Source organism: Durio zibethinus, chromosome 11 (genome assembly GCF_047325235.1).
Source record: "Durio zibethinus cultivar Kanyao isolate XHJ-2024 chromosome 11, ASM4732523v1, whole genome shotgun sequence".
NCBI classification, from domain to species: Eukaryota; Viridiplantae; Streptophyta; class Magnoliopsida; order Malvales; family Malvaceae; genus Durio; species Durio zibethinus.
This window is the reverse complement of record NC_143172.1, coordinates 2,614,023-2,633,356: the sequence shown is the minus strand read 5'-3', so window position 1 is coordinate 2,633,356 and position 19,334 is coordinate 2,614,023. Positions and strand designations below refer to the sequence as shown.

General features: G+C 36.1%; 3 protein-coding genes across 4 annotated transcripts; 2 read left to right on the top strand and 1 right to left on the bottom strand.

The window, feature by feature from the left end:
- Positions 1 to 239: 239 nt before the first annotated feature.
- LOC111290575 (adenine phosphoribosyltransferase 4-like) lies at positions 240 to 5,890 on the top strand. 2 transcript variants are annotated; one of them, XM_022881927.2, is made up of 7 exons: positions 284 to 633; positions 758 to 1,005; positions 1,364 to 1,474; positions 3,609 to 3,701; positions 3,897 to 4,046; positions 4,771 to 4,829; positions 5,541 to 5,890. In XM_022881927.2, exons 2-7 carry the CDS (start codon positions 924 to 926, stop codon positions 5,592 to 5,594), a joined length of 549 nt encoding a protein of 182 aa, XP_022737662.1. In that variant the 5' UTR covers positions 284 to 633; positions 758 to 923; the 3' UTR covers positions 5,595 to 5,890. The 2 variants fall into 2 exon arrangements, with proteins under 2 accessions (XP_022737661.1, XP_022737662.1); XM_022881926.2 differs by having other exon boundaries at positions 240 to 1,005.
- Positions 5,891 to 7,916: 2,026 nt separating this feature from the next.
- Positions 7,917 to 9,306, bottom strand: LOC111290052 (uncharacterized). The gene has a single exon (XM_022881451.2). It carries the CDS (start codon positions 8,899 to 8,901, stop codon positions 8,029 to 8,031), a length of 873 nt encoding a protein of 290 aa, XP_022737186.1. The 5' UTR covers positions 8,902 to 9,306; the 3' UTR covers positions 7,917 to 8,028.
- A 4,189-nt stretch (positions 9,307 to 13,495) lies between these two features.
- LOC111291168 (putative lipid phosphate phosphatase beta) lies at positions 13,496 to 18,638 on the top strand. Its single transcript, XM_022882789.2, has 2 exons — positions 13,496 to 14,240; positions 17,964 to 18,638. The coding sequence occupies exon 1, from the start codon at positions 13,617 to 13,619 to the stop codon at positions 14,223 to 14,225; it is 609 nt and encodes a 202-aa protein (XP_022738524.1). The 5' UTR covers positions 13,496 to 13,616; the 3' UTR covers positions 14,226 to 14,240; positions 17,964 to 18,638.
- Positions 18,639 to 19,334: the final 696 nt, after the last annotated feature.

Genomic DNA, 19,334 nt, shown 5'->3' with positions numbered 1-19,334 from the left:
GACTCGTACAAAAAACACATAATAATAAAATCATGAATGTATCAAATTATATAAAAAATACTTTGAAAATTGTTCAAGAAAATAATTATATTCAAATAAAATCTAAGAATACCTCAATCTTATTGAAAAAACTAATACCATATTCTCTTATTAAAGAATAAAAATTTTATAATTATAAAAAATCTCTATCTAATGGTGAATAATTAACATTAGATGACAAGGACAAAGGATATTAATTAGCCAAAAACCAAAATTAAGGTATATAATATAGAAAGGATTGGGGCTAGGACTTAAGAGAGATAAACGTCAGGTAACCCTCTTGAGAAGCGCGCGAAACACAAACAACGGGCACCCCTCCGGCGACCTACAACTTAACACTTGAAACCGAGCAAACGACGCAAAGAAACAAGGAGAGGCATTTTTTTTACATATAATAAAAAGAGAGAGATCAGTCAGAGAAAAAGAAGTGGAAAAAAAAAAAAAGCCCTGCAAATAAGGAAGGGGAAAAAGAGAAGGGGTGCCTCGTGATTCCACTTTTTATTTTTAACGCTTTTTTTTTACACCATCACTCGTTCTGTCTCGCTTATATCAACGCAAAGATTTCCCCCTCTCTCTCTCTCTCTTTATTCCCTTGTGCGTAGAGGCCCTTCCTTGCTCTGTTTCTCCTTGTCAACAATTAAATCTCCTTTTCTTATAAATACCCACTTTTGTTTTCTTCGTTTAAGGGTTCTGTATTTGTGTTTGTGTTTGAGGTCAGAAATATCAAAGCAAGAAAGAAGGGAGTGAGGAAGACAAGACAAAAGGGAAGTCTTGGCCGCTTTGTTTTGCTTCTCTGTTGCTGTTGTTTCTTTCCTCCTTGCTTACATGGTATAAAGAGAGAGAAATAAGATAAATAGATAGATTACATAAAAAAACAATAGACAATGTCGGCTTACAGAGACAAAGATCCCCGTATCGATGGCATCCAATCCAAGATTCGTGTTGTCCCAAATTTCCCAAAACCAGGTTCCTCCCTTTCTTCTTTCATCTTGTATTCTTTTTTGTTTTGAAAAATAAAAAAGGTTTCTTGCGTCTCTTTGTGTTACGTCATGAACTCTGTTTTCATTGGGGGTTTACTCTCTATGGTTGCTATAAAAATGTGGGAAAATGGATAAAAGGTTTGGAACCCAGATTTTTCCAGTACTTAGAATAATAGAAACAAATATAAAGACTGAACTCTGTTTTCATTGCTCTTGATATGACTTTTCTACCTAATTCTTATTTGGTTATTTGTCATTTTGAAAGAAAGTTAAACGATTTAATTGTTATGTTCGGTTGTTTATGTAAGATTGTAAATTTGTTTTGTTATTGGTGGAAATGGAAGGTATAAGGTTTCAAGACATAACTACTCTGTTGCTGGATCCTAAAGCATTCAAGGACACAGTGGACTTGTTCGTTGAGAGATACAAAGGGAAGAACATTTCAGTTGTTGCAGGTAAAAAGAAACTGAAGGAAGATACAGAAACAGAAAAAATACCTTTTTAAAAAAAATTTGAAATCAATTATATTTTGTTAATATGAAGGCTCTTGATGTGCTAAAGATTTGATTCAAAGCTTTTTAAGAACCTTTTTTTAATCACTCTTTGATTTGCATCAAGGGGGTGGGGTCCATGCTTACGAGAAAGTAGCTACTGTGGAAACAGGAGTAAAAGGGATATACCTCTTCAAGTTGCATAAGTTTCTGGTTGTCTTTTTGAATACCCTTTCACGGACTATGGAATGGAAGTGACTTTTTTTTTTTTTTTCTTTAGATTTCATATCTTGTTTGACTGTAACCCTTTGCTAGTGTGGTATACCATTTATTGCCTCCTCTCTCTCTCTTGAACTTCTTTCTTTTCCCCTTTGAGCGGCTCTCATTTGTTCTCTCTCGCTACACATTCTTGTTGTGGGCATGTGCTTGGATCCGATTTGGCTTGATGGTGGTTGGTGATGGATGCCCACCTTGCTTGAGGTGGACCCGGACTATGTCAATTGTGATTGGAGCTTTCTCACCTCCCCTTTTTTTTCGTTATTTTTAAGCTTAAGTATAGAACCACAATGTGGATATCTGCTCTGTTACTGTTGGATTTGGATGACTAGATGCATTTGTTGTTTTTCTTATATATAATCAATCCCCGAGGTTGGACCCCTTAAGTTACGAAATGAAGTTGCTTAAAAGGTTTTTTCTCCATTTTCCCTTTCATTAGTTATCCCCATTTGCTGATGTATTTGCACGAAGTTTGTGGAATTGTTGAATGAGACGCAGGAGAGATTGATGGATATCAAAACTCATATAGGGTAGTTGAAGCAAATTCTAGTTCTGTAGCATTTATGTCTCAACTGTTTGTTTCGATTGATTAGTGTCTATATTGCTGAATGAAATGATAATGTGCTGTGTTTTGCTCATGCCTTGGCAAAACTCCAAAAACACCATCTGTCACTCCGAGTAACTTGTAGGTAGTTAAAAAGGTTTAATGATCTCATCATTGATAGGGGCGCCTTGTTCATTGTTTTTATTTTAAATGAGAAGATTTGTTTAGGCGTTTATTATTTATGTGATTTGTCTTATTGTGCGTGCATTGGAATCTGTCTCTTTGTATGCTAATGCGGGCTTAGGTTGTCTTCTTGTGTTAATGGATTATTTATGGATTTTTTGGTGGTCTCACATGGAAAGTTTTGGCATCTCCCTCAGAGATAAGGATAATTTCTTATCACCATTCTGCTTAATATTATCCAGTTGGTTAGGTCACATTCCTAGGGTTTTGATTTTATTGTCATACAAGAACAACGGAGTATGTTGTACTTAATTGTCTTGGAATTCAAGCCCCTTCTCATTTGACTCAAGATGCTGTCATTTTAAGTCAAATTTGGAGTCTATGCCTGAAAAGCTTTGCAATAAAGTGTTGTCTGACTAATATAATTCCTGTGTTCATGACAAAAAATTGGTTAAGCATTAAGTAGTCTCTGTTAGAGAGGTTTTATTTGCTGGTCCTGTGTATTCCTAGATTTACAGGCACATGCATGGACTGAAACTCAGCAACAAAGTCTGTCAAATGGGTGTTGACCCTGTTTGTGCTTCTTTTTTTTATCAGTTGGCACTTTACATCTACCCGAGCTGTATTGCCATGTCATCTGCTTTATTTATTTTTTAGTTGATGAAAGACTTCTAGTAGTCTACTGGATGGCTTGTCCTTTGGGTTGTAAATGTGTTAGATTTGATTAGAGGTTGAGGAGGACAAACAAACCTTTGGTCATAATGCATACGCTCACTTCTTTTTTTATTTTTCACATGGAGCAGAGGGGGAAGGGGGGATAATTTTGGATCAGTGCTTGAGCTTTGCGTGCTACTTAAATGGACCTAAAATATGTTACTTCTGTCATTTGGAATTTTTTCTTGGAGTGGCAGGGTATGGCTGCTTACATATTCTTTTAATCAGGTGCAGACATTAGTAGTTATCTATTGCTTTGATATCATCTCTAGTCATCCGCTACTGGATTTTTTTTGTTATGTGCATTCACTTTTCCTTTTCCGTTGTGTATTTTGTTGTATATTGAATTTATAGATCATAATAAGAAAGATTGTATCTCAGGTATAGAAGCTCGGGGTTTTATTTTTGGTCCTCCCATTGCATTGGAAATTGGAGCAAAGTTTGTTCCTTTAAGAAAACCAAAGAAGTTGCCTGGTATATTCTTCATTCTTCAGTATTTTCCCAGTGTGCAGTTATACAAAGAAAATTTTATAACTCGATTTAATATTATATATGTAATGTAACCAAGACTCCTGTTAATGCTGCGTGATCTGCTCTATCTATTTTATTGTTATATAGAGAGTTCATGCTCTGTGATAAAAATGCACCCCAATTTTGCAATGATGTCAGGTAAAGTTATTTCAGAAGAGTATGTTCTGGAATATGGAAGGGATTGTCTTGAGATGCATGTTGGAGCTGTTGAACCTGGCGAGCGGGCTTTGGTTGTTGATGACCTGATAGCAACTGGAGGCACCCTCTGTGCTGCTATGAAATTACTGGGTACTCTAATGAACTCTTAAGAAAAAACAGGAAGTTATTATCTATTTAAAAGATGAATACTTTTTGCAATAGCTAAATGGAGATCATTTACAAGAATTGCAGCCTGAAGAATTATCTTAACATATATCACATTTGGTAGGATGCATGTCACAAGAAATTTTAGTTTGTCAGCGTAGTGATTTTAGTAATTAAGAGAGGTGTCTTGGCCAAAAGAAACTAGCAAGTTAGGTGACATTTATTGCTAGTCTTTTGTTTTATGTGATTAAGATGATCATATCTGTCAGGCTGGTAAGCATAACCAGTACAGTGGGTATGTATATGCATACCACATTCACCTGTTTGTTAAAGTTCTTAATGTAATATCTGCCAGATATAGTGGTAAATGTGGATTCAACATATTTATTAACAAAAGATATTGCATTTGAGGTAGTGACAACCTCAACCTTTAAGATACTAAATATGGTTGTGGTGCTTTTCTTTCCCTTAAATCTGAGTTGTGATTATTTTGTGTTATCTTTGTACATCCAGTAGTATTTTGTTGGCAAATTAAACTAATTTTGATGTCCATGGTAAGAAATCTGATAACTGATTTCTGATCTATCTATTGCATGGGTCTGGATTCTGGTTTTTTACTTTTTTTTTTCTGACATTGGTTATTCTTGTATTGAAGATGGCATTTTTCTCTTCCTGATTACTATCATTCACTATAAATGTAAATTTTCAGAACGGGTTGGAGCAGAAGTAGTTGAATGTGCTTGTGTTATTGAGTTACCCGATTTAAAGGTATGTGTTTTGCCGCCAATCCTAGCTACTTCCTGTACTCCTGTTCATAGCTTCATCCATGCAAACACAAATAGTGCACACACAAAACCACACTAGTGCATGAACTCTGTAAAGCGTGACACATGCATAAATTTAACAATCGATGGAAGATCAGAAATAGAAAGAATTTTCCAGAGTGGAACTACAGATTTTGAATGTTCAACCGTCTTTCCTAACTTCTCGATTGTTATTGGCTTCCAAGGGTTCTAAATGACTTTACAGTGCCTCTAAAGTGATGTTACAGATGGCACAATGAACCTGTGAATGTGCAAATATTAACATTAGTATTGTTAGAACTCAGAAGGCATGGAATCAGTTAGCAATGTAGCCTTTGAATAGCAGGGGATACCCAGAACCTTAGTTGCGGAAGAGTTGAATTACTGCTTAAATCATGGCTTATATATTTGGATCCTGTCTTTTATTCAGACTTGTTATCTACTTTGCCAAGGAGCAAAATGTCAAAATGATGTTCATATCCGAGTGAGACTAAAGTGATAGTGATTATTATGATAAGTGCTGAGCTTCTTGATTGACATAATAACGCATTGGACTAATCCGTATATGCTTGGGCGGGATATATCTATATTTGTGTCTCTTTAGTTGCCTATTTAGTTTTGGGCCTCAATTGGTGAATTATTTTATTTATACATTTAAATTTGGTGAATTTTGTAGGGTCGTGAATGCTTGAATGGCAAGCCATTATATGTACTCGTGGAGTCCCATTGATCCTTGCTGATGATACAGTTTGCCTGAATCGGTGCTAGCATAATGAGATGTACATTAGAGTGCCATGGATAGCTACTTTTCTTCTGGAATCTGCTTCTGTTTTTACCTGAACTCTCTTCATCATTACTGAATTTTGATAAACCTTGGTGATTGAGACTGTTGTTTCAACTAGCAGGCACAGAATCAATGAATTCATGCAAAGGGCTTGATTCGAAAAATGCTTGTAGGATTTTTCTCATTTTTTATTATTTAAGAAATGAATTATATAAAACCATTCTGCCCTTCTTGTGAGAATATATTGTTTGTCATGATAGATGATAGATGCTCAAGTATCTTGTCTTCACTCGTGTCCTTGTCACAATTTCTCATCTATTTAAGCTTGAGCTCCCTATAACAAAGTCATAAAAGAAAACTCGTTCCGAGGAATTTTTTTTTTTTTTTGATTCAATTTTGATGGAGTTTGGTCAGCATTAGTCATTCTTAATGATTTGCTTAGCTGCTATGCTCCCAAACCTAGGTTTTAGGCTGCCTCCAAGCACAAGCAGAAGTATTGATCATATTAGGAAGTCAGAATAGAGGGATCCCAATATTTTGTTTTCTTGTATGGGATTATTACCTTTTGTTTTGGCTTCACAGTTTTCCTTACTGGTTTTAGCTCTTGTTTGTCTGTAGTTTGTTGATAGAAATTGAACCTTGCCCTTATTAGAGAGGGCTGAAGAGGGGTGTGTTGCGTTGTGATGATCTGCTTTGTTTTCTGAACAAGAAAATCATTGGGGGGCATTGCAAGGGCAAAAAGAAGAAGGGCCTTTGATAGAGACCCTTTCCACAATCAAAGCTGCCCCATTGGCGGCCTGAAATTCCCCCACTACTCTCATAACAATAGCTGTTCTTGCAGCTGCACTGAAATCCATCATAAAAGTGGCTAGTACAAAAATAAATGCAATGGACGAAACCCCGCATTGGATGCCAAAAACAATGCTGGATCTATCCAATACAAGGACATTCTTAGATTTCTCGTCTGCGCTAGGATTCAAATACTGGTTACTTTCACTTAACCGTTGATATAATGACGCTTTCCTTCTACCAGAGGAAATGGTGGCAAACACACGGTGATTAAACAGAGGAAATGGCTGTGGTTCAGAGTCATTATGGAGAAAGTGTTGAATATCACTTTCTTATGGCATGTGTTTTTATAATTCATTGATTGCGGTATTCAACAAGAAATTTCAGAAACAATGTCTTTCCTATCTGTTTACTCGCTCATCCCACTTCTTGAATTAGATCACCGATGGCAAAGAGGAGGACAATGGGGCACGAGGCTCTTAAGTGCCCATCAAAGATGTGACTGTATGCCACCTGTTAACCTTTCATTTTCTCCCCAAGGGAAGTAAATATATAAAGAACAAAAGTTGGTGGGAATTGCAGTTAATTTTTGTTTCTTCCATTTCTGATAATACCACCATTCAGGGTCGACTATTCTTTGACATACTTCTGGGTTTTAGAATGAGACAAAAAGATAAAACTAAACTAGTTTCAGATTAACAACAAAAACCAGGAAAAATTTATTCATATATGCTTTAAAGTACACATCAAATTCAGGTTTTAATCAAGAACTATTGATGGAGACAAGCAAAACAAAAAAGTTAGAACATCTTTGAATTTGGAACCATAACCCTGAAAAGCCCGAGCATTGTTTCTCCCTTCTCTTTTCTTAACAAAATCATGAACTAACGACCCACTTTTTCCCAATGAGAATAATTAGTATCCAATTGCAGATTACCATCAATTCTTGGGTCCTAAATCATCATTGTACGTTCTTTTTGGTCCCCCAAAACATTATTACTAGTATTATACTTCGTTTCTCAATCTACAACCCTGTAATTCTTGATGAACAAAAACACATCAACACCAGAAACAATTGGTGAGTACCTGTTGGCCTAGCAATGGCTTGAACCAAACTTGAAAATTCTATTCGAAACTTCCACAACCACCATAATTATCACCTATTTGATATAAATCAATTTTCTTCATTATTAAGGTCAACAATTTTGAAAATCCCACCAAATGACAAAATGATTTAAACAGTAAACAGCACTAATTCAAAGAATCCAATTTCACAGCAATAAAGAGCAAAGGACAAATGCAAACGCCAAACGGTAAATTGTGTTAATTGATGAGTTAGCAACAATTCAAGTACAAAAGAAACAGTTAGGTAACTTGATCAATTAGCATTTAACAACCCAATTTTTTTTTTACTAATAATAATCACCGGAAAATTATCAAAAAGAAACCCCAAAAAAAAAAAAAATTGAACCCCAAAAAGAAAGAAACAAAATTGTGTTGATAAATGCAACAAAGACGATGACCTCATAAAAAATATTAAAGAAACATATAAAAGGAAAATAAAAAAAAAAGAGGTTTTTTTCCACTATTTTTACAATTTGTAGATAATAAGAAAGCAAGGCAACACCGCACGTGGATCAAACACGAGCAACTCGCCGTTGTCCCCACTCACTGAGTCATATCCAGCTCGACCATCCAGCAACGACTCGTACCCGAACCCCACCCGCTTCGAGACTCGACCAGCGATAACACGGCAAACTAACATTGCCCTCCTCCCCCTTGCACCTCCCGCGCTCTCGTGGGCCCCGCCACTCCCGGAATACGTGCAAATCGCCGCACCTTTACCGCCGGAAAATAGCCACGTATCGTTCATCCCGCAGTTCCCCGAAGTGGGACCCAAACAATGGAACCGCATGACCTCGTTCCCGTCCGCGACGCACCTCGCATTTTCCTCGTCAGCTGAAGCGGTACCACCCGAACCCGAGCCGGAGCGAGTCTTGACCATCTCTCGATACTCTTCGAACCGCGTCACTGTCCTCGGTCCATTTTGAACTTTAAAAATCATCTCAATCCGACCCGTGAAAACCTTGGGACTCCAACTCGTATGAAAAATAATCTCCACGACATTCCTCGAAGGGTGACCCTCGGGCAGCTCGGTCAATGCTGGCAGGACAAGATCAGGGTTCCGAACGGGACGCGCAGGGGTAGAATTACTCCGGCGAGGTTGAGGCGGAGGGTTATTCAAATCCGGTTCGGGTTTGCTGCTGGACCTCGGAAGCAGTTTAGGGTTGGGTTTCGGCTTGGATTTGTTGGGCTTTTTGTTGGTCGTTTCAATGACGTCTTTGATACTCTGGGAACTTCGTCTACAACTGGAACCAGATATCAAATGCTTCGGATTGGGGTGATAAACATCTTCGAATGCTCTCGATTTGCATTGCAAGGATTTGACCCACCCGCTTGCCATACTCGGATTAGCCAAAGAATCTAAACACTATAACTCTCTTTTTGTCTTTTTTTTCTTTCTCTTTCTAAAACTTATGTTTTCAGTTTTGTTTTGTTGGCAGCTTTCATTTTTTTGCTTTTTTTTTTGTGTGTTCGTGGGTTAGGGTGAGAGAAAAACAAAGGTAAAGGAAGGGAGATGGCGGGATATTAAATCAGGAGTTGCGTCGTGGATGGTGTAATGCGGAATGACGAAAATGACCTTGTGAAACTACAGAGACAAAGGTTATTACCCACATGGATTCTGTCATAGGAAGTGTCGTGGAAAAACAAAGATTCATTAATGAGAAAGCAAAATGACAATAGAAATTTGATGTCCTCCTTTCTTTTCTTTTTTTTCCTTTTCTTGGTAAAGTTGGGATCTAGGATTTTATGGAAAATATTTCACTGGTACTATTAGTTAAGGTGTTGGGATATGAAATTTAAACCTTTGTAATTTTTTTCTTATTTTTAGATTATAAATTAAAAAAATAGTTTTTTTTGTAAGTTTTTGTTTTTAATTGTAGAATGGTTTTAAAATTAATTAGAAGGGATGATTTTGCAGTTTAAGTATATTCAATGCAGGTATCCACTCCCTTTTTTTAAGCACGAAAACCAATGAAATTTCTAAAACTTTGTATAAAAAACAAAAAAAAAAAATGCTTTGACATTTAAAGCTTACTAGCTACCTCTACCTTAATTCTCTATCATAAAGGGGTAGTGAATGAAAAATATGCAGAAGTATGCTGTCTATTCCAACTGATTTTCAATGACTACTGAAATAAAGTTTATTTAATTAGAAGGATTAAATATTAAGGGTTTTTCTTTTATCAAAAACAGTTTTTTGTTGAGAAGGATTGTACGTAAAAGAGAATGTGTTAAATTAATCCCAATTATGGTAGATGTTTAATTTATATATCCACACTTTTCTTCAGGGTCACGGTAGGTAACTAAAATTCATGATGCATTGGATGTTCCTGTCAAGTTTCCATGGTGAATTTACAAATGATTCTCATGTTTGAAAAATAATATATGATAGTTAGAGAAAGAGCTTGGGCACCAGTTCAGTTCTCAAGTCATTTTCTATTTGAAGGCCTAATTGCTTCCTTCTTTTCTGCCATCCAACTTTCAAAAGGCTTTCTTGACTCAAGTTGCTCCTTCAAATCAAAGAAACATTAGTTAACTTTGTTTATACAGTGTTGTAAGTGAGCTTGAGGTTTCAATGGATCTGAAAGCCAGTGGACCTTGCATTTCACTTTTATTCTGACCTGACTTTAAGTTTCACACAGTGAAAAATGGGGGTGGCCTTGAAGAAAATCTCTGTCCCAACTATACATGACTTCTAACCTACTGGGTTCCTTTACTACGATTTTTTATGACAAATGTATATTGCATGAATTGTAAACTATCGTTATATAAAATTTTTTTTTCTTAATTAACATTTCAAAAAACATTCATTTTGATAATACTATAGAATATAATTTATATTGGTTTAGATATCCTACAGCAAACCAATTTTGTCCCTTAATAATATATATCTATGATTCCCACTTCATATGACACAATTATTAACCTTGGTGTGGTGTCAAAGAGAAGTTTAATTTATATACTGTTGGATTATTATTATTATTATTATTTTGAGATATCTGATAAAATTGACAAATTCATTCCTTAAAGAAAGGTATGGTATGCCACAAAATGGGACAAAATAATACATGTGGAAGATTGTCTCTGACTGAGTTTTTTTTAAAACAAAAGAATTATTAAGTGGAAGCTAATAAGTAGGGTCTTGCATCCCCATCATGCCCTTTAATTTATAGTATAAGAATAAGAAATCTTCCACCGTCGTATTTTTATCAAAATTTCCCATGATTCCACTTTGGACTATGCCAAATTGCCAATTGGCAACCACAATAGTTTATGGCATTTCAGGAATTACATACCAAACCCTGAATTATTTCTTTGAAATCCCATGATAATACTTTAAAAGGAATTTTGGGAGGGAGGGATAATGGGGTTGGAATCTTTCATAGGAGTCTGAACTTTGAAGATAAAGAAGACAGGTAGGAATAGAAAGAGAATGGAAACTGGCAGGGATAAAGCATCTTGGAAAAGCACTGAAATTTAAACTTACAAAACGACAGCCCTTTTTCTCCTTTACCACATTTTTCTTGGTATTGAGTCTCTCGCTATTCACAAAGTTTGGTGCTGTCCTTGGGATAATGGCTCTTAGTTATGAAGGGAGGGGACAGCTTTGAGATTTGCAGATTGTTTAATCCTAAACTATTAATTATTGGTTAAAAATTCAATAAATTTAGAGAGAATTCATGATTGAATATTGATGCAGATAACGTACATTATGGAAAATAGAAGCAAATAGCAAGAAAATTTGAATGCATTTGGAGTAATTAGGTTGATTATGAGGTTAATAAAAAGAAGTGCATGGTAAGGTTGGGAGGGGTTGGGGTTGGGGCTGTGAATGGAGTTTTGCCAGCCTTTACCTCCACGCCTGCACAATTATCTTTTTCAAGCACCGGGAACTGCGTTTAGATCATGGCGTGCTTCATTTCAAACACTCTTTTTTCTTTTGCTATGTATGCAAATGCCTTTTAAACCTATTTCCCTCGGAGCTTCATCCTCAATGCCTAAAATTAAGAGCTTATATTATTATTATTATTATTATTTTGTTTTGGCCAGCAAGAGCTCGCTAAATGATTTGTAAATTTAATATAAAATTTTGAAATCTTTAATATGTTTTAATTTTAAAATGAAATAAGCTCCAACCATTTTTTTTTTTACGGAAAAGGAAATAAAAAAATTATATGAATTGAAACTTGAAAGAACTTGAAATATAGGGTCATTAATTAATTTTTTTAATGATAATAATACATGTTTTGATTGAAAACCGACGTTCGAATGAGACCAGAAACCTGAAATTAAGTGGGGTGGATTGACACAATTTGACCAACTTCGAGACATGGAATCATCGATGCATTCAAGGACAAGGAATTCAAGTGTCATAAATGCATATATTTTCCCAACCTTTACCCACTAAATGCTTTCTTTTCATAATTCTTACTCAAACCTTCTGATCATAACATCGTTTCGCACGCCATCAATATGTAAAGCTTATGGCCTTCAAAATCACCCTTCAGCCTTTGGAGTTGAAGAACTCATTAACATATTCGTCTATTGATTTCCCTCAGCTTTCTGCTAACGTTTAGACATCAATGAATCAGAAACGTGGGTCAAAACCCATTCACATAAATTGCTACTTAAATCATAAATGTGGCAAATATTGTTTGGTTGATTCTAGACTAACATTAAATCTTTTTATAAATATCATATGAACAAGTGTCAATAGACGCTCTTTAACATTTCCCATGCTAAATTTATCAACTTTAGTTCGATACAGAGGGAGAAAGAAAGTTATAGAACTGAAGGGGAAACAAAATATGGATGAAAGATGGATGTTGCAGGGTTTGGGCCATAAAGAAAGGGACAAAGACCGAAACTTTGATAAAATCAGGTGATATATTGTGGGAATAAGATGGTGAAGATCGTTGGTCTTATCCCTATGGTCCTTGTTCTTGACATTTACTAGCTAAATAGATGTGACCCTACTCTTAAGTTGGATTTTTTCTAATTGATATTGGCCTTACAAGACAACCATTTCGTGCTCAATTCTCTTTGATTTGATCTAGCATTTATCCTTCGTCATGGCTTTCACTATCGTTTCCAAAAAGTAAAGTATAATTCTAACACAATTTTTGATCAATTTGGTCCTTATATCGTTTATCCTCTATGTTTTTGGTATTTGAAATTTGCCAAAAACACAAAGGGCTAATCTACTGTATTTGGAGCTCATCAGATGCCACATTTTCAGGAAAGAACTCATGTCTCCCAAAGGTCAGCTAATGAACAATGATTGACAGGAACCGATTCAAGAATCAAACCCTGCTCATCATCTGTCTATTATTTTTGTTTCTCCTTTTTACAAAGAAAAATTTTAAGCTCCACATCAGGATACCATCCAAGCTTTAGTCTTTTTTTTACCTCATTAATTTCAATTGGACTTGCAAAAATTTCAATCCCAAACTTTAAAGATCAAATTTAAAATTTATAATATTTGAAATATCTTTTATATTATGAAATTTTATTTTCTTTACTGGTTTTTAATATTTTATCAAGAAGATTAACATTCTACCTCTTTAGAATATATTAAAAATAATTAAAAAATAATATTTATCAATCTTTTAATATTATTTGTAGAATTTAAAAACTCCGCCACCTGTCTATAAAAAAAAAGTAATCTTAATTTAATCAACATTACTTTTTATCCTTTTCGAGGCATACAAGCTGGAATCCAACCCAACCATGGTCTTAGGATCTCAGTGGGCTAGTAAAATGGGTCCAATGAAAGTTTAATGTAATTGGTTTAGGCCCATGAAAATAAGATTCTCATTTCTCATGAGTGTGTATGGGTAACTCTAAGTGGCTCACAAGCCCTAAACTAGACATTAGTAGGCCTAATGTGGCCCACATTACTAAACGCCACCGTTGTACTAGGATTTACTCACTCATCCAATCAGAGCCAACCAAGTAATCAACTCAAACATTCTCTAAACTGTAAACTGTTGTTTCTGAGTTGACCCTCCACCGCCCGACTGCCTAACCCGCTATCCGCCACCGCCGCAACCAATGGGCTCGCCGAAAACAACCACGCCATCATCCCGACCATTCCTCCACCCCATAATAACCCTAGACGCCACCGTCTCCCTCTTCCTCCACACACTCTTCAAACCCATCCTCCCTACTTTCCTCCTCCTCCTTCTCGAATACTCCGCCGATTTCCGCTTTTCCTTCCCTGTTTCCCTCTCTATCTATCTTGCCTCCCCCTCGCTTTCCTCTCTATCCATCCCTCTCATCCTCGGCCTCCTCCTGGACCTCGCTTTGATCGGCCTCATCAAACTAACCTTCCGCCGTGCCCGTCCTCATTACAACCCCAACATGTCCCCCGCTGTTCACGCCGACAACTTCTCTTTCCCAAGTGGCCACGCTTCACGTGTTCTTTTTTTAGCCACTCTCTTCCACCTTATTCTTCAAAACGACGTGGGACTTGTTTCGGATTTTATTCGACGGTGGATTAAATTCGAAACCCATTTTGTTTTATTAGGTATATGGGTTTGGGCTATAATGACTGCTAGTTCGAGGGTTTTGCTTGGAAGACATTTCCTTTTTGACGTTTTGGCTGGGGCGTTTCTTGGGGTACTTGAAGGGATTGTTGCCTTTCGGTTTTTGAGGTTTTAGGAAGCGTTCTCAAAGGTAACGGATTGAGTATTATTGCAAAAATTGTACTTATTTTTGACATGGGAATTCTTTTCTTTGTAATCTTTGATGTGAAAGTTGTTGATAATTCAATATCATACGAAGTATTTTATGATAATCACATTGTGTGTTGCTTTCAAAATTTTATTTTCATGTGCAAATTATAAGCTTGAGAAATGTCTGTGCAATAATTTTCCTTTTGCTGTCATTAAAGCATAAGACTGGGTATGGTTACATTCGTCAGTCTACTTTATAAATGAGCTTTAGCGTGTCTTGTTGACATTTTTTCTTACCAATGTCATGTTTTTAAGTTATTTTAGTTATCGATCATATGGGAAAGCTAAATCTATTTATGAACAGAACATGGCTTGTTAATTGAATGAAGTTTGATTGCCAAATTCTTCATGTAAATCAAGCTGATCATGGTCCTGCATTTTATTAAGGTTAGAGAGTTGGAGTTTGATTAGTCCTATGGAATCTGTAACCTTCTTTTGATAGAAAAGCTTTTTTATGAAACATTTGAAATCACAATTCAAGTTATAAATGTGTATGCTATCGATATTATTTGCCACATGAATGGTTTGGTTGTAAGGAGTTCAATTGGCTAGTACTAGTATTTCTTTCTCCAATACTTTGGCTAACAAGGCAAATATATATATTTTTTATGGTAATTTGTTTCTGTTCTTTGGTAACTTGGGATTTAGTTAAACATGATTAATTGTCCCTGTAAGATGATTTCATAATTGCAAAGGATATATTTGCGCTGGAAGTTATTTGATCTATATTTCAGTTGCTTCATCACTATGGCCCAATGTAGTTGCATTTTTTACATAAACTGTATACCATAATTTCAGCAATTTAGTGGAGGCTTACCTCTCCATTTTTGAGTTGTTGACAATTAGTTAAACAGATTACTTGAATTTCCTCATTTCTTTCATTTAATAAACTAATAAAATCATGAAAGATGCCAAATTTAAGTTATTTTCTTATATTTTGTTTGAATTTTGTAGCTCTCTTTTATGAATCATGTAAACAACTTTGTCATCAAAAGATTTGTGTCTGGAGAGTGTAATGATAGATATATGTAGATGGGAGTGTCAGATGAAATTTAGTTTTCTGTTTTCCTAGTCCCGCCCTACTTGTGCCTGTTCTTTCAATAATTTTAATCCCATTTGTGTAATCCAAGGTGATTTGTGGATACCAGATATGATTAACATATATAACAATTGTCTCTGGCTATTTTACCGATGAGTATTTGACAGAATTGTTCCTTTGGGTATAATTGGACAAACAGGTAGTGAAAATCATCCAAGGTAGATTAAGAATAAGTGTTTTATATTTTTCTTGAAACATTTTCTGGTAATCCTATTTCAACTCATTTGTGTACATGGACATGGAAAAGTTACTTGTGGGCCTGAGAAACTTGGTAAAATATTCTTTTTCAAGACAATTTGGTGCCGTTGCCTTGCAAAGAATCACTTATTTGGCTATCATTGGACCGATCACGGATGCTAATGCAGGTGATAGTCAACTTTAAGTCCAAATTGTAAAGGTTCTATCTCAAGTTCAATTAAGCCAAATATTTCAGTCCTTCTGTTGCTCAGCCTGTCTTTTCAAGCGCTAGGCTTTGTTCTTGCTAGCCCATGTTTAGTGTTGGAGAATAAACTTTCTATTGATCTCATAATATTGGATGCCTCCAGCATGGTTTCAGGTTCAGGCGTGACAAAGTGACAGAGATTGCTCTTTTTTTTTATTTTTTGCGAAATATTCCATTCTTTTTTATTAGCCTGCCTACTAATTGTTCAATTTTTATGGCATTTTCCATTTGCATAAGCGGAATCACATTGCTCTGATGTAGTTTCTGTGATGCCATGTTTTTGTGAATTCTTATAAACAAGTCAGCTGAAGAAATTATTAGAAAGTTTTGTTAATATATAATTGCATCATTCAATAATGATCTCTCTTTTAGAGTATGATGTGTCTGATATAAGTATGTTCTGAGTATGCAGGCCTAGTATAAACAGCAGGGATGGTAACCTTTTCTCTCTGTCTCCCTAAGCTTTTGTCATATTGTAAATTGTTAACTTTTCCTTCAGACATGATAAACTTCTCATATTATGATGCTCAGAGGCTAGCAATTGAAAAAGTAAGAATTCACTAGATAACTCACTATTTTAGAAAATTGCTTTACGTGAAAGTTAAGTATTTTGAAGTGTGATTTCTAGGAGATGCTTCTCTCAGAGCCTTTTCTTTTTGGGTGGGGTAATTTGCCTGCCTAAAAGAATCTGATACATCTCGATTGAATCATGATCTCTGGACATTGATGCTTGGAAAATGTTGGCGTGATTGATGCGCTTATCATTTAAAGACTGAATTAAACTACTAGCTTTTTCTGTTTCCATATTCTTAATGTATGATTGGCTAACTGCTTTTGAGTGCTGAGTGGTTGTTTTAATTTGTACAATGCATTTTTATGTTGAGGTTACATAGTACTGTAGTTTACCTTTCAAATGGTAATACTTAGATTCTGCTTCTGAATAAGGATACTAAGTCCAAATGAAAACAGTTTCCTCGGAGTTCTTGCCTTCTTTTTCCGATCAAGCATAGGATGGTTTCTGGTTGAATCAACCAGAGTTCTTGCATTTACATGTTTGACTCTACAGTTTTGGTGTATTTTATTTGCCTTTCGATGGGATTGATTTGAACGTAATGCTGCTCATTTGTCATATCTCCTACTGGTTGCCCATCTTTTTAGTAGAAGGAGTTGATCATCTCTTTATATGTCCCATGTAAATGCTTGGGCATATACAAAGAGAAGTATAGAACTGTCACATGCAGATATTCAGAAGGCTACTCGTACAGAAGCAAAGTGCATAATCGGCTAATCCTAAGTTTACATGGGACATTTTAGCAGGTGTACAACATTAGGGGCACATGTGTTAGCTATTATATTTAAGGCATGGAGCGTAGATGCCTGGAAGGCTCTTCCACTAGTGCTTAAAATGTCAATAATTTGTTGTGGAGGTAAGTTTTCTCACATGATTGATTAGCCAAAATGGAAAGCACAATGACAAATAAAGGAAAGGTAAAAAAGTATTGAATGATTTGGTCAATCAAGGAAAGGGTTTGTTGCACATGGTACAAGTTTACTATTGTTTGTTCATGCTTCATTGATTTCCCTCTCTTTTGTACTGGAGTTATCGATTACCATATCTTCTTTGACCTTTCCACGTTGAAAAATTGCTTCACCGGAACTTAGAGAAGAGAAATAGAATTCTAAAATGGTTAGCTTAATCATTCATCACAGATTTGCTTTGCTTGTGAATAATCTTATCTTATAGGGTGGTGTGCTGCTGGTTGACTGGCTGACTGATTGCAACATCATAGAGTTCCTAGAGAAATACCGACTTTGGTTATGCAAGTTGTCCATTGCATCATTGCTGTTGTATCTAGATGAATGTATATATCTTACCTAAACAGAAACAGGTTTAATGCCTCTTTTTGATTTATGTGGGGCTGACAGATGATTGATTGAGGCTCAAAGTAGACATTGGATTGATATGCCATAACGTGACTCTTATCATTATTGTTTCCATATCTTTCTAATTTTTGTAGCTGGAAAAGTGATACATGTTCTGAATATGCTTTACTGTGCAACGAGATTGCAATCACAATTTTCTTTTATGCGGATCCTAGATAGTCTCTGTCCTTGACATGCAGCTAGCCTCAAAACCACTGCCTCAGGGGTCCTACCATTGAAATTAAGCTCGTTGATTTCACGGGCTGTGTTGTTACAACTGTCTGCACTTAGGCTTGAATTGATGGCCGGTTTGCAGATGTGTTGCTGACTGAAGATAGGAGGTTGCTGTAGAATGAATGATAGTCTGGCTTTTCTTTCTTTTAAAGCTATCGTTGTTGGAGCTTGTCGAGTTGCGGGACATCTGCATATGTGCTTTTTCCCATAGCTTTCCCTTATCTTAGCTTGATCTTTTAAAAGCCGTCTTTGGTGGAAAACTAGCTGAAGCCTTTTTGGACCAAGCAGAGAACCTCAATCATTTCTAGGCGAGCTAGTAGAGCATGTGTCTATCCCGGATTGGCCGGTTCAGAGAAACTGAACGAGAACAATCTGTAATATGAGATTTTATTGTAGTTTACTCACTCAACTCACTGCCTGCCATAGCATATTCTAATTACACGTATCCCATTTACCAAGTATCGAATACGTATGGATTGGTTCTCTGGGAAGCTTAAATTATTGGTTTGCTTCATTGCCGCATCAATTCGTATATCCACATCAAGACGGATTTTGATGGACTCGAGACAAGTCAGAGCTACATGATTACAATCGCAAATTTTGTATGGAAAATTTCATACTTGAAAATAATGCTTCTTTGCTTTAGTGTTTAGTGTTGAATTGGTTGCTGATGATTGGGATATTATTCAGTATGCTTTCATCAATTTCTACCTTTTTTTCAAGTGTTGAATGGCAAAAACATTTTCTCCCTTTCGAGATTTCCTTGAAAAACAACTACAAGCTCGACACTTGTTTCGGAAAATATCTGATTCTGTATAAATGTATCCAAAATGATGTGGTCTCGACTCAGTCACCTGATGTTTCTTCTGCTGAATTGGAGATACCCCTCAGATTCTCAGAGCTTCTGAAAAGGGTATACCAGTCAAGCCTTGGATAGTGACCCAACTTAGGACAAGGTCCGAGCTCAGAAGCTTGGTGCTGAGCTCATTGTCATATACCCTTCTCTAGCAGCCTGTGAATGCAGCTCTAGAAAAGGGAATGCAACACGTGATAGCTTAACTTGTTTTTGTACCCAGTATTAATCTTTGGTAAAAGCTTTGACATTGGCTATATTGGCACTTAAAAAATCTGAGTTTGGACACATTCTCATGAGCCTCAGATTTGGGTATTTTCTGTTTGCCCCTTTTCTCGAGGATTAGGACCACTGATCCAAATTGGCTTTGGAGATCTGAGTATGGGGGAGGTGTGGACTTACATGTCTGTTGGATTTTCTAAGGGTACTCAACTCTTCATCATCACCATCACTGCCACCAAACAGATGACCTGGGCAGATTGCT